Source organism: Archocentrus centrarchus, chromosome 5 (assembly GCF_007364275.1).
Source record: "Archocentrus centrarchus isolate MPI-CPG fArcCen1 chromosome 5, fArcCen1, whole genome shotgun sequence".
NCBI classification, from domain to species: domain Eukaryota; kingdom Metazoa; phylum Chordata; class Actinopteri; order Cichliformes; family Cichlidae; genus Archocentrus; species Archocentrus centrarchus.
In genome coordinates, this window is record NC_044350.1 from 18,082,099 (window position 1) to 18,095,916 (window position 13,818).

At 40.7% G+C, this 13,818-nt stretch overlaps 2 protein-coding genes across 2 annotated transcripts; one reads left to right on the forward strand and one right to left on the reverse strand.

The window, feature by feature from the left end:
• The first annotated feature begins 342 nt into the window (after positions 1–342).
• LOC115780144 (retinol dehydrogenase 10-like) lies at positions 343–3,070 on the forward strand. The gene is made up of 5 exons (XM_030729160.1): positions 343–925; positions 1,672–1,770; positions 1,859–2,004; positions 2,111–2,242; positions 2,330–3,070. Exons 1-5 carry the CDS (start codon positions 476–478, stop codon positions 2,448–2,450), a joined length of 948 nt encoding a protein of 315 aa, XP_030585020.1. The 5' UTR covers positions 343–475; the 3' UTR covers positions 2,451–3,070.
• cse1l (CSE1 chromosome segregation 1-like (yeast)) lies at positions 2,716–13,291 on the reverse strand. Its single transcript, XM_030729159.1, has 25 exons — positions 13,165–13,291; positions 12,255–12,347; positions 11,979–12,121; positions 11,314–11,415; positions 11,074–11,219; positions 10,892–10,982; positions 10,661–10,768; positions 10,358–10,450; positions 10,106–10,273; positions 9,890–10,019; positions 9,709–9,774; positions 9,354–9,556; positions 9,135–9,219; positions 8,871–8,932; positions 8,648–8,784; positions 7,195–7,298; positions 6,974–7,071; positions 6,724–6,874; positions 6,411–6,619; positions 6,018–6,115; positions 5,816–5,901; positions 5,548–5,629; positions 4,722–4,868; positions 3,513–3,744; positions 2,716–3,370 (listed from the first exon to the last, which is right to left on the reverse strand). Exons 2-25 carry the CDS (start codon positions 12,337–12,339, stop codon positions 3,281–3,283), a joined length of 2,916 nt encoding a protein of 971 aa, XP_030585019.1. The 5' UTR covers positions 12,340–12,347; positions 13,165–13,291; the 3' UTR covers positions 2,716–3,280.
• Positions 13,292–13,818: the final 527 nt, after the last annotated feature.

The window sequence follows — 13,818 nt, forward strand, 5'->3', positions numbered from 1 at the left end:
AAAAAGTAAAACTGAAACTAATAAAAAAAGATCAGCTGTAACGAGCAAATTCAATCTGAAAACTAAACGATCCTATAATAAAAAACAAAACAAAACATAAACTCAAAACTAAAGAAGAAATAAAACTAATCAGAAAATAAAAGCCTGTAATGACTCTGGTGTGGACTTCGTTCAGTAGGACTTTGGCACTGGACTTCAAAAAAGTGAGAAGAGTGTTTTAACCCCTGCTTCAATCTCACAGCCCCTGAACGAGTTATGAATGTGCACCAGTTAATCAGCGCCTCATTCATCAAACAAAAAGCTCCTCTATCGGCCACCATCAGTCGTCGTCCCATAATCCGGCACAGTTATATAAAACAGGCCTCCGACCCCAACGTCACACGCAGAGACAAGTGATACTCCGAAGCTTGGCAGTCTTTTTAAGCGGCTCTTTGGCTTCTCCTGTACGCAGAAGGAGCAGGTAGGTTGAAGCATCATGATTATGTTCGTGGACTTGTTGCTGACGCTAATCGACCTAACCTGCTCTATCCTGAGCGCCATCCTGCAGACTTTCCTCTCCCCGAGGCTTAAATGCATTGATGGGGAGCTGTGTCTGATCACGGGAGCCGGGGGCGCGCTGGGTCGCCTGTTCGCCCTGGAGTTTGCCAAAGAGGGTGCGCACCTGGTGCTGTGGGACTGCAACGCAGCTGCCAACGAGCAGACTGCCAAGCTGGTGCGGGAGCTGGGGGCTCAGGTGCGCACGTACACAGTGGACCTGTCCAAGCGTCAGAGTATTTATGAGATGGCGAACAGGGTGAGAGCAGAGGTCGGGTATGTCTCCATACTGGTCAACAACGCAGGCGTGGTGGCTGGACGGAGGTTCCTGGACTGTCCAGACGAGCTTTTGGAGAGGACTCTGCTAGTGAACTGCCACGCGCTGTTTTGGGTGAGACATCTTTTTATGCACACATTCATGAACACCGTGAAGCATCACTTAAAAAACGACCCACCGGTCTGACATGGATTATGTAACACACATTTACTGTCCTCCCCGCTGGCTGGCTGCGGTCGTGCCTTTGTACTGATGTATCAAAAGCTTTTCCCGCTGCAAAGCTGGTGGATTTTATATATATATATTTCTCAAAATGCTGTTTGGACCAATTATACAAAGTATTTTACATTACAGTCAAGTTTCATTTGGGAATGTCCTCATCGGACTTTATACTCCATAAAATGTCTTTTAAATTAAAAAAAAAAACTGTTGTGCTCATTTGCAACTTTATATTTTTATATTCTTGTACTTATTTATCTCATACTTGGCCTGGTGCAGCTTAACTGTTCATCCTTTGTTTAAAACGAGTCATTTTAGCTCTCTGACATCATACAGAGCCAAGACTAGAACAGCTGTCTGAAATAGAGCATTTAGTGCAGTCTAGAGAACTTTTGGCTCACAAGAATTGCTTGCATTCACGGACCCCATTTTTTTGAAACTTTTAAATCTGAGCACCTGCCATTATAACAGTATGAGATAAAAATAAATAAATAAATACATTTAAAAAGGAAATCCACAAAAGGGGCACTTTAATTTTTGAAAGGAGATACCGTTTAGGCCTGTAAACAAATCAGATTTTGAGCTTTTGGCCCCCTTTATTAGTTTCTTACTTTCTGCTTCCACCCTATTTCACACAACAGATGACAAAGGCCTTCCTGCCTCACATGAAAGAACAAAACCATGGCCATATTGTAACCGTCGCCAGCGCACTTGGACTGTTCAGCACCGCCTGTGTTGAGGTACATTGTAACATCCATCATTTCCAAAGCATGTGATTACTGACCTGACGACTCACTTAAAGGCTCATCCCCCTGCTCTTCCTCCCAGGATTACTGTGCTAGCAAGTTTGGAGCTGTTGGATTCCATGAGTCACTGACACATGAGCTGATTGCAGAAAACCTGAATGGCATCAAAACCACTTTAGTGTGTCCCTATATCGTGGACACAGGGATGTTTGCAGGCTGTGAAATCAGGTGAGATGCTGTTATTCACAATTGGAACTTGCTGGGTTGTAAGAGTGGAGTAAAAACATTTTAGTACATACTTTTATACCTCTATATTGGATGTAACCTCTACCAGGGAGGAGCTTCGAAGCCTAATCCCACCCCTTGAGCCCCTCTACACCGTGCAGCAGTCTATGAAAGCCATCCTATCAGAACAGCAGATGATCTGCATTCCTCGTCTTATGTACATCCCCTTTCTTGCAAGAGCGTAAGTACTAATTAGCTTAATCTAACATTATCAGCTGCAGTTACCAAGGTTTAAATTAACACGGAGCTTTTGTTTTCCCATTTCAAGCATGCTGCCTTGGGAGGCAAATGTTGCAACATATCGCTTCATGGGAGGGGACAAGTGCATGCTACCATTCATCAAGAACACTGAAATGAAGACATCCAGTGGCCACATCAAATCCTGCTAACTTTTCTGTGTCTTTATAATCCTGATAGAGCCATGAAAACCCCCACAGCTTATACAGTGTATTATGAAATGCAAGACACTGTTCTGCATGTTCATTTTTCCCTGGACTTCCCAAACACAATATTGTATTAAGCATTTTGTCATGAATGTTGGGCCATTTAAAGTAGAAATGAGCTGTAGCTAATGCTAAAGGACCTCACAAAAGAAATAAAAGCAATTCACAGCAGTGTAGACAGAATAACCAGAGATACTGCAGTGATAACAGATCAATACAAGTGCCTCTTTTTATTCACATTAACAAACAGTGCGGAAACAAAAACTAGACATTACAAATCTAAGGGAAACATGCAACAGAAAAATATTAAGCTTTATGTTTGAGCCACAGACCTCAGAAACTGTAAAAAGGAATTCAAACATACAAAAGAAATGATTGAAACCCTCTTGTTTGAATGAGATGTTCAGCATTCCACATTACTGTTCATTTTTTTTTTTTTACATGTTGTAACTGTTGCTTCTGAAATAAACTGATAAGTGCTTCACAACATCACATCCAAATCCCTGTTAGGCTTTGCCACAGCAAACAAAAGGCCCAAATACGCAATTCAGTTTTGGTCGTGATTTTAAAAAAAAAAAAAAAAAAACTCTTAAAATGACTTCCATCGGAGTACACACCCTGAATTCAGGCAAAAATGATTTCTCTCGTAAACCCATCATCTAACATTTGGGTCTCAAGTTCAGCTGAAGCAGGTCTGTCATGTGACCGAGGGCCAATGTGGCTATTTCCTGCAGTGTATTGAGATTTTGCATTATGTGAATGCCATCAGTTTGGTTTTAAACCAGCTGCACAGTAGCCGCCTGTAAGTACCCCTGCAGGAACTGGAGAGCCTCTGCATTCAGACTCGTGCTCAGCATTGAAGGAACCTGCACCCAAGGGGAAAAAAAAAAAAAAAAAAAGCACAATGTTTATTATCAATATGATTTCTGAAGTGACGATTCTTGAAATCCAAAACTCATTCAAACAAACCAATTCATTTAAATAATGTGCCTGCATGTGTGAACATACCCTTCCGGGACAGGCAGTAGAGAGCTTGTGCAGTGACTGGGCCAGCAGGATTTTTGGATTGCCGATGGCATCTCCGATTGGGTCGTGCTCCTTCTTCCCAGCAAAGGCCAGCTGTGAGAAGGCGGTCTGATAGCCTGGTGTGTCTTCGATGTCAATGAAGTGCTCATCATCTGGGATGCTGTCGTCTTCAGGTAGCTCAAATAAACCGATGAGGGCCTGGAGCAGCGGGGTCCTGAAGAGACACATTAACAGTTTTACTCAAGACAACAAAACAAACACCTCATGTATCTATTATTATGTAAAAACTATTATGTAACAAATAACAACTAGACCTCTTTTTATTATTTATGAATTCACATTTTTACCCTAAGATTCATCCTGACATGTTCAATATGTTAACTGACAGTTAGTGTATTGGTTTAAAAACACAAACATATCAAAGAAAGATAAATGAGAGCGGTGTATTTAATCCCATTTCTTAAAACCTACAGGGATGAACCATAATTTTCCTCATAATGTACATTTGTCACGATAACGGCATTGCCTGCTTTGGTGTATGTCTACGAGTCAAGTAAGTAAAAGCATACATTAAATAAAGACGTTTAGTGTTTATGGAGCCCATAAACATCTGTGACATGACAAAACACTTCAAATTTACTTATATCTATATTTAGCATGATGACCTCTCAGCTGATAGCATGCACACATTAAGAGCAATGTGTCGACAGAAATTAATATCTGTGATGACAAAGTTAACTCCAAGTTGCAGAAACAGGCTGTCTCCCTAGCAGCACAGCTGTGGTCTTAGCTGGCAGCTATGGCTGTTTTTGTGAGGTACAAAAACACTGAGCAAATAACATGTTAGGAATGCCGTTAAACAGGTCCCACTGTCTTCACTGCTGAATGTACTTAAAGTGGTTGTTCTGTGGAGTTCCATTTAAAAGTGGTCAGGCTTAAGTTTAAACTGAATGCAAAGAAGCATTCTTGTGGATATGTGGAAACCCTACACAATTACTTTAAGCTGGACACACACACACAGAGAGCTGAAAAAAAATTAAGGGAGCACTTGATCATCACAGTATAACACAAAGTCAGTTAAACTTTACAGCTATAAATTATGAAGCAAACCAGTCTGAATCATCTCCACCTGCTTTGGTGCAAATACAAGTGAACACAGTTCCACTGGTTTCGTGGAAGCAGTTTTCTTACCAGAGTTTCGTGTACTCCGTGTCCATCATCGCAGGACACTCAGTGAGGATCTTTGTAATGCCGACAGCACAGATCTTCTTCTCAACTGTTCCAGACACCTTCTGAACCTCTGGAATAACTATTTTTTCCAGCACCATACCAAACATTCTGCAACACAAAGTCAATGAAATTAATACATTTTTAACTTGTATTCTGCTTGAAATTAAACTAAATTAAAGCTATACATGTCACATGAAAATGACAGAGACCTATTATGCGCTGTAATTATGCATATGAGGGCATTTTCAGGGTGTCCAGTAGACACAATGTCTCCAAATAGAGTACCAAAATTACCAGTTTGTCATCTGTCTGCATTTTCTTGCACAGTATAGTTGTGCAGGCGGTAATATATATTTTAATATAAGATTAGAAATTTCCATCAATCCAAAAAGCTGGACAACCAGGATGAAAGGATGCAAGTTGGAAAAACCCATTTCACCATTAAACGCACGCACACGTAAAAATTTACAATGCATTCAATTGTAATCATTTATAGTTCCCAGTTTTCATAAGAAGCCAGCTAATGAAGACAAAAAGAGCTGCATGTCACAAGTGTTACTTTTAAAATATATCCTAGAAATTTTTGCCTGTTTGCAGCAAGTCAGACATGTTTTTAAACGGCTTCATTTAGCCATAAAATTAAACTGGTCAGCCAGCTTATCAACAGAGCCTGTTCCTAATGCTTCATCTCTGCACTGATGGATGACCCCCCCCCACCAAATAACTGCAGTAACATTGTTGTACTTTGTCAACAGATAATGTTTTTTGGGGGAAAAAATATACTTACTTTGGCTGGATGCTGTCAAAAATCTCCTGAAGTGCTATTGCTCCATATTTGACACAATACAAATTGACAAACACCAGGAAACCTATGGAGGGGGAGGGGGAATGAAAACATTAGTTTTATAACTCACTGGATAATATACACTATGCTTGCTGGCTAATACCCATTGTTATTTGCACAAGAGGAAAGGTTCAGTTACTGACAATGTTGCATTACATTAAAAGCCCCAAACAGAGCAAGAATATGCTGGTAATGAGAAGACTGAACTAACTCTTGATGAATTTGGTGGTTTTGGAACTTTGTAGCCTCTGGAAGAGCAAAATGAAGATCTGTTTCCTGTACTGAGTGATCGATTCTCTAACAAAACAAGAGTAAAACATCAACATAAAGTAAATAAATAACAACATAAAACATTTTTCACCAAGTACAACACTTTTTAGATAAACCACTGAGGAGGAAACCTATCTGCTTACGGTGGCATGTGCTCTATGATGCTGTTGAGAAGGTAAAAACCTTGGTGATCATTGGCCTTGGATGCAATGAGCTTTTGGAAAACTCCAAGCAAGCCAGGCTGTGGAAGAAAGTTGAGAAGTCTGTGAACATACACTTATCATGTACAATAAGAAAAACATGCAATCCTTTGTATTAAGTATGAAAATAAGCGTGGTATATTTACTTGTAAATTTATTTTACCGATTAGCAAATAAGTATTCAGTCCAGCTCAATTTTAAATATGCCCTCTTTTAGCAAAACAAACGTCAAAGTGTTAAATTTAAAACTTTTCTAGTTTATTTACTTTCTTTCTCCCCCACACTTGAAGCATCAAAGAAATTCCCACTAAAAAATGACAGCTGTGCCATACTCACTATTTTATCAGCAGCTGAGTTAGCAATAGTTGCACCTCCCTTCTCCAGGTAAGCCTGAAGGAGGCGCACCAGAGGAGGGATGTTCCCTGTTCGTTCCCACAGTACAGGTTGCAACAGGTGAGGGAATAAAGCCATATAGGAAGTGGGAATAGAATTGGAATGGATTTCTAGGAGGAGAGACATCACCTGGAACACATATGGAAGAAACTCTGCAAAAGAAGACAAAGATGTTGAGTTGTCTCTGATCAGGCTCCAGCTGTGTTTTATCATAACCTACATTTAGAAAACTCCATTTCCCACATAACTGACATACCCTGGACATCGTTCTGAAGGATCTCCGTGAAGACGGGGAAGAGTGCTTCCTCAAAACTGCTGACAGTAGTGGGGTTTGCCTTGCAGGTGATGCGGACAGACAGACACAGAGACTCAAACAGGTAGTGGTTAAAGTGAGGCTTGCTGGGATTCTGAAAGCAGGCAAAAACATTTTTGATTAGTCTGCCTGTCTCTCTGCCAAACAAAATCTCAGCAAATCTACTTCTATCTAAAAGAACAAGCTATGTTACCTTGCTGACTTGGAGGAGCTTATGAGTAAGCTGACCAATCAGCGTTGGGATGTAGGGAACGATGGAGTCCTGCAGCAGGGAGAAGCTGCGCATAATGGCTTTAAAAAAAAAAAAAAGGGGGGGGGGGGGGGGGGGGGGGGGCAATGAAGCTACATAGTTAACTTTGAACTTGGTCCAACAGCGACTGAGAAGCATTTAGACAACAGGTAAGTCAAGCTTACCTTTCATGATGTATTCATTTTCTGCAGAACCAGGAAAAGCCAGTGCCTTGAACAAGTTGTTGAGCAGCTGTTCAGTAAAAGGTGCCATCTCTGCAGGTGTGATACTGAAAACACACAAAAAGAGCGACGGGCTAGAGCAGGGGTGCCCAAACTCGGCCTGTGGGCCGCTTCCAGAAAACTTTATGCACATCTGCATCATTTTATCTTATTTGTTTAACCCTATAACAAATTAAATGTCAGGGACACAGCATACTTCAAATGTCCCGCTGTTCATGGACTTCGGGCGCTAATTACCGTAATAACCCTATGTTGGCAGTGAAACGCAATTTTTAAACTTTCAGACACCGTGTGAATTTTTCCAATAGGACAAACAGTCACGGAATTACAATAATTCAGTGCTTTTGATCAGACGTCACAGCGGTGACACTCTGTGTTAACCAGCTGTTGACAGCAGGTAAGGGCAGGCAGGTTAATAATAAAAGGAGGGAGAAAAGGACATTAACAGTGCAATACAGCCAATACTGGGTTACAAATGATCACAATATTACAAGGTCAATACAGTTTTCCTTCCTAATGAATTTCCATGACTTTGAGACAAAATTTTCATGACCATAAATTCTCTATTACAAATGATAAGAATGCTAAAATCATAATATATCGACCACTGAGAACACAATCACTCTTTTTTCTTGTAGTAAAAACTAAGTCGTCCGAGATTTGTAGATGCATCTATGGTATCAACTTGAAAATCCTAGGTGACGTCTTTCTACAGATTTTTTATTTTTTTTTTTTTAAATTGACCTTTGACTTTAAGGTCAAGTTCACCAAGATTTGTAGTAGATACATCTATGGTATGAATTTGAACATCCTTGGTGAGAACTTTCTGGAGTTATGGCATTCACAAGATTTTCAGAAAACTTGACCTCTGACCTTGAGGTCACCAGTGTTTCTCAAACTGTGGGGTGGGTCATGACACCTGGGGCACGAACGGCCTGGGAGAAAAGTCATGCAGAAGAAATGTTGAACATCGGATTCATTTTCACAGCTAAACAAGGAAATTACGTTAGCACAGCGACTAGCGAAACTCTACACCTTCACCATCTGCTGTGTACAAAGAGCTGTCATGCTGCTGCGTCGCCACTGAGGGGACCCACTGAGCGAACCTCGCTTCACGTGAGGCGTGGCACGAAAAGATTTCATCCGCAGATTTCATGTTGCCAGCTACATCTCCTACGCTATGTGCTGTGTGCAATATGGCTCTGTTGCAGCCACATGACTGGCTCAGCACAGTGCTATCCTCATTATCATTGGCCTTTCATGTTGTCTGTCAAACCACAGATGCAACAAGTTCGACTGACTTTATATTGCCTGTCTTATATTTCTATCAAGGACAAATTATTTTGTGATAACTATTTTTAGCGTTTTATGTGATACAATATTGCTTGATCCTTACAGTGTTGTGTTGTTAGGTCCCCTCATAGTGAATAGCCTCTCCAAAGCATGGGCAGCATAAGTGTGCTCCACTGTGCTCTCTGCCTGTAGGTGACTTATTAGTAGAGGGATTGCCTGCAGCAGCTGTTCTTTAGGAAGCTGAGAACAACAACAAAAACACATACCTGAGTACTGAATTATTTTTATTTTTGAAACTGAGCCAACCAAAAAGCATGAAGTCATACCTGACTTCTGAAGATCATTACATACTTGATGGCATCAGCCTTCAGTACGGGGAACTCGTTAACTACAATGAAAATAAGACAAATTTCACATTTTTACGTGCAAATAGCAGAACGTTTACACAATAAAAAGCCATTTTAGCATCAAAAATGAACAGCAGCTCTATCATTCAATTGGTTACAAAAGAATGAATACAAAGATAGTCTGCAGTAATACACAAACCTTTTAAGTCTGTGGCATATTAAGAAGTGCAGGAGTGCTCTTACCATTGGGAGATTTTAAATCGGTGAGAATGTAGTTCACAAAGAACTCAGTCAGATTCACCAACTCATTGGCTTGTGTTATTCCATGCTGTTTGGATAATACATCACAAATGTAAAGGACTACACATTTACCACAATTTTTACATTTTACTACACAGTATTAGCTGTTACGTATGATACACATTCAATTCAATAACTTTTGCCCATGCATATCCACCATACCTTTTGTGTCTGGGCTTTAGATGCCAGCGATGTGACCAAATAGATGGCAGCATCCTTGTGTTTCCAGTTCTCCTGAGGGTTCTTGGCATACTCAGCCAGCATTGAGTTTACGTAGCCAGAGAAGATTGCTGTGACTGGCCCCTCAAAAAATTTACAAAGGCCTCTCACCAAATCACATGCAGCCCTACGGCGAGTGTCAATGTCTGAGAAAAGATGGGAAAACAGGATTATCATCAAGCATTCTGATATACAGAGATAAATAATACAACTTTTTTTTTTGACTAATCTTAAATTGAGTAAACAGTCAAACTTTTTCCATTAAAATTTCATTTAAGAGATGGTGATATATTTTTACCGGATCCTTCCAGGTCTCTCCGGATGTACTCCTCTGAGTTATCTTCAAAGGCCTCCTCATCTGCACCTAATTCGGCATTAAATAGCAATCTGGTCAGTGTCACTCAGCATATAAGGACATGTAACCCAGCAAGCAGCACTCTGAATCTCTAAGCACTTCCAGGTGTAATCTCATGGCTTACTTCTGAACTCCATGTTGGGCACAATGACCTTCTCACAAATGCTAGTGAGTGTATTCTGGTCCTCAAACAGATGCTTGTAGTGTGGCCTTTCACAGACCGATGCCAAGAACTGAATAGCATTGCTTACAAGCTGCAACAAAGACAAGGTGAACTGTTTGTATAGGGAAAGTAAACTTCAAAAATAAAAGAAACACAGTTGGACCTCAGTGCTCTCACCAGGTCATATTTGACTTCCTGGCCAGTAGAAACTAGAAGGTTCCAGATTGCAGTAACAAAACGTGGCAGATATGGCTGAAATTCCTCATCGTACTTCTGAGCATAAAGAGCTGCATTGTCACAGATCTGAGACTTCAACAGCTCCAGGAGACCTGCTTCCTCCTCATCCTGAGAGATGCACACAAATGTCAAACACATTTCACAAGCAGTGATAAAACTGTACTGCAAAAGTAAAGGAGATGATAAACTCACATCTGTTTGTAAAAGTTTATTATCCAAAGTCAGCAGGCCATGGAAATTGGTCATCCAGGTTTCCATATTGTCTTCAAAAAACTCTGGAAGGTCCTGTGTAATAGGGTAGAGCAGTTACAGGCAAACAGCACCAGTGTACATGAATAACTTCCCAAACGGACTGAAGCTGACCAACTGGAGTCAAACGCTTCTGTAAAAGTACTAGTGCTGCCTGTTTTGAAACAGTTTATCCTAATTTATCAATTACTATAAAACTGTATTAACCTATTTATTATTCCTTTTTGATTAATTAATTGAACTGACCTGAAAGTTAAGACTATAGAAAAGCTTGGCGATGAGGGTGAGCGAGGAGAAGAGAACCTTCAAGGCATTAACATCTGTAGCGTGAGTATGACACAGCTCAATTGTGGCCTGTAATAAAAAGAGAAAACAAACTATAAATACTTTTTCATAATAAAATTAACTCTTAAACACCGTTTTAAAGTTTTTCGTTAGGTGTTACATAACATTTAGCTTAAACAAGATATCACAAACCTTGAATAGCTCTGTCAGAGGTAGGGCAAATGTGTCCAGAACCAGTTTTATCTCAGACCAAAGCTCATTAGACTTGAACTCATGGCGGTACCTTTAAAAAAAAAGAAAAGGTGCAGAATCAGTCAAAAGTTTATAATAAAAGCATATTCAAAACCTTTTAATCGCTGAGAAGAGAGTTCTACCTCTTGAAGAGGGAATGTGCAGTGCGTAGCACTCCATTGATGATGTGGAAGTCTCCGCTTCTGAAGCGGGTCACCATCTCCGTTAGAAGGTCGGGCCATTTTTGAGGGAAGTCTTCACGTCCTATGATGCTGATAGCATCACTTAACTGTGAAAACAGATTGGGCACATGAACAGGAGGGGATTCACGTATACTGCTCTGTGCCTTCAAACTAGCCCCTTCAGGGACGATTAAGCCATACCTGTTTCTGAATCTGTTCCGGGCTGCTCAGCATCAAATTTACAATGTTTGCCTTTATTGCTGTTCGGTCAGGATCAGAGATTTTGTTGGGTTCATCTTCAACCTGTGAGGAAACAAACCACAGAATTAGGCCAGCAAAAAAAATACACCTGCTCCCTGGGATTAAAATGTATTACATGCATGCTTTGAGAATATCAGCCGCCACATGACAACAGTAAAACAACTATTTCTTAAGGAATAAAGAGGAGGGATAAATCTTAATCTAGATCTTTAAAATGTTCAAAATTCTTCAAATTCAAACTCAAGAGAACCTGAGAAATGTCAGCTTTCCATTGTATGGTTAAAGTGCTGAACACACTGCCTATGCAAGTCCTGTGCCAGTGTGAATGAATGGCAGTGCATTTTTAACTGCCCCCCACCCTTGGACTGTAAAGCTGATGGGCCTATGCCAAAACACTCAAACCACACTGCTACCACTGAGGTATTTTTATGTGCATGAGAGAGACAAAGGAGACAGTTTATTTTAGTTTAGAATAACAAAAGCATACTCTAACCTATCTCAACTGGACCTGGGTGCAATGATAATACAGTATATTTCTATTCAAAGATATTAAGCAAGTTCAGAGCCAAACACTTTCAAGCATGATGTTATTCAGCGAGACTCACAATTCTCCAGTTTCTTTTGATGTAGTTTTTGAACGTAACAGCAGCACAGACACGGATCACGTTGTCTTGGGACTTCTCCAGCAAAGTAAGAAGTAACAGGGGATAGTTCTGGTTTCCCTCTACAGATTCAAGAAACTTTTCCGCTGAAAGAAAAAAAAAAGTGTTGCAAAGCAAATATTAGACAATCAAGTAAAAAACTCAAAGCTCAATAAATAACTTAACAATATTCATTACAAACTCCATTTTCAAATGCAAGCTGTCATTAGGCTGTATTACCCGGACGCCTGACTGTTGGGTCTGGGTCCAATGTTTTTCTGAGGAACTCGGTCAGGGTCTGTAGGTTAGCATCATTCAGTTCCATGATCAAAACTAAAGAAGGGAAAAAAAGACTGTAGATGACTGAAAATCAAAAGTGTGTTGTAAGAGCCTAATTGCCATACCACATGTGGGTGGACTACATGTAAATGCCTAATAACGTCAACAGAATTCTCAGCAATGCCTCAAAACATATGCACTGTTTCCAGCAAAGTAATATATAGTTACCTTATGCGTAACTAAATCTTTATATTTAGATGTGCTTTGATTTTAAAGGTGTTTCACTGCCCTACCTAACAAGCCAACACGACTCTTGACTCCAAGTTTACAGTCCGTCTGCTAGTCTAAATCATCATGCATTCAAGTTAGCCTATTAGCAGCTAACCATTCTAGACAGCTAACGCCAGATTGAGGCGATGTAGCCAGTTTGGCACCGCTGCTGATTCCAGATCGGTTTATGCGGCGTAACGTCTGAGCTAGCAGGCTAAAGGCTGTCTAGTCTTCTGCGAGTTTAAATATAAGCACATGGCGGTCGGGGAATCGCATGCACTGGACAATATGTAAGGTCTAAGTTGTATTTAACCATTTCATCACTGTCGGGAACAACCTGTGAAAAAATTAAATACTATTCAAAGCAAGATGGAAAACAGGATCTTGATTCCAGTGAGTAGACTGATCCAGTAGCCGGTCCCGTCCAAGTCATCCAGCTACTGTTAGCACTAGCTTGCTAATGTGTTTGCTGCTAATCATAAAGTTAGCTAATTTCCGAACAATATGAATTTCCTCGCAAGTTATTAACCTGTAACAAATGATAGACGCCGTATTCACTGTTGCTGAATATGGTAACTGTTAAAGTAGCGGAACGCCTTACCGTGACAGTGAATCTAATTTAGGATGGGATGCAGCGCCACTACAAGTCGCACAGACGTGCCGCTTCGCCTTTCCAGCTTTCAAATGCCTTGAGTAAAAGGAACTGCGCGGTCACAGTACTGCGCAAGCGCAGATGTCACGCAAACGTCGCAAGACACGCCCCTTCCTTAGGTTTAAAGTGCAGGAGCACATACAGCCCTGCTGTTGAGGTCGAGCTGGGGGAGGCGTCAGCAGCGAACAGAGGCTTTACTGCGTTTCATTGATAACTTATCAATGATAAGTCACAGAGGCTCCGATCTCACAAAATAAATCTTTAGTGATAGCTGGGAAAGAGAGAAGGCAACGAGGAGTTGTTTTTTGGGTGGGAAGGTGAGAATACAGCAAGAGAACTGGATCTGGAAAAAAAAAGTATTTATACCACCTACTCCTCCATGAGTAATCCACTAGCCCAAATACCACCAGGACGTTTGCACAAATGGCAACGGGTCAAGTTTATTTGGATATCAACACGTTTGTATTTGTGGAAATTAAATGGCAGACACTGGGGCTAAACAGGTGGAGGTGGAAGCAAAAATACAAATTACATTGAAAATTAAAACCGCAAGCGGTGATATCGGGCCCTCGCACTCCGCGCGCGTCGACCTGTGGCGCTCGT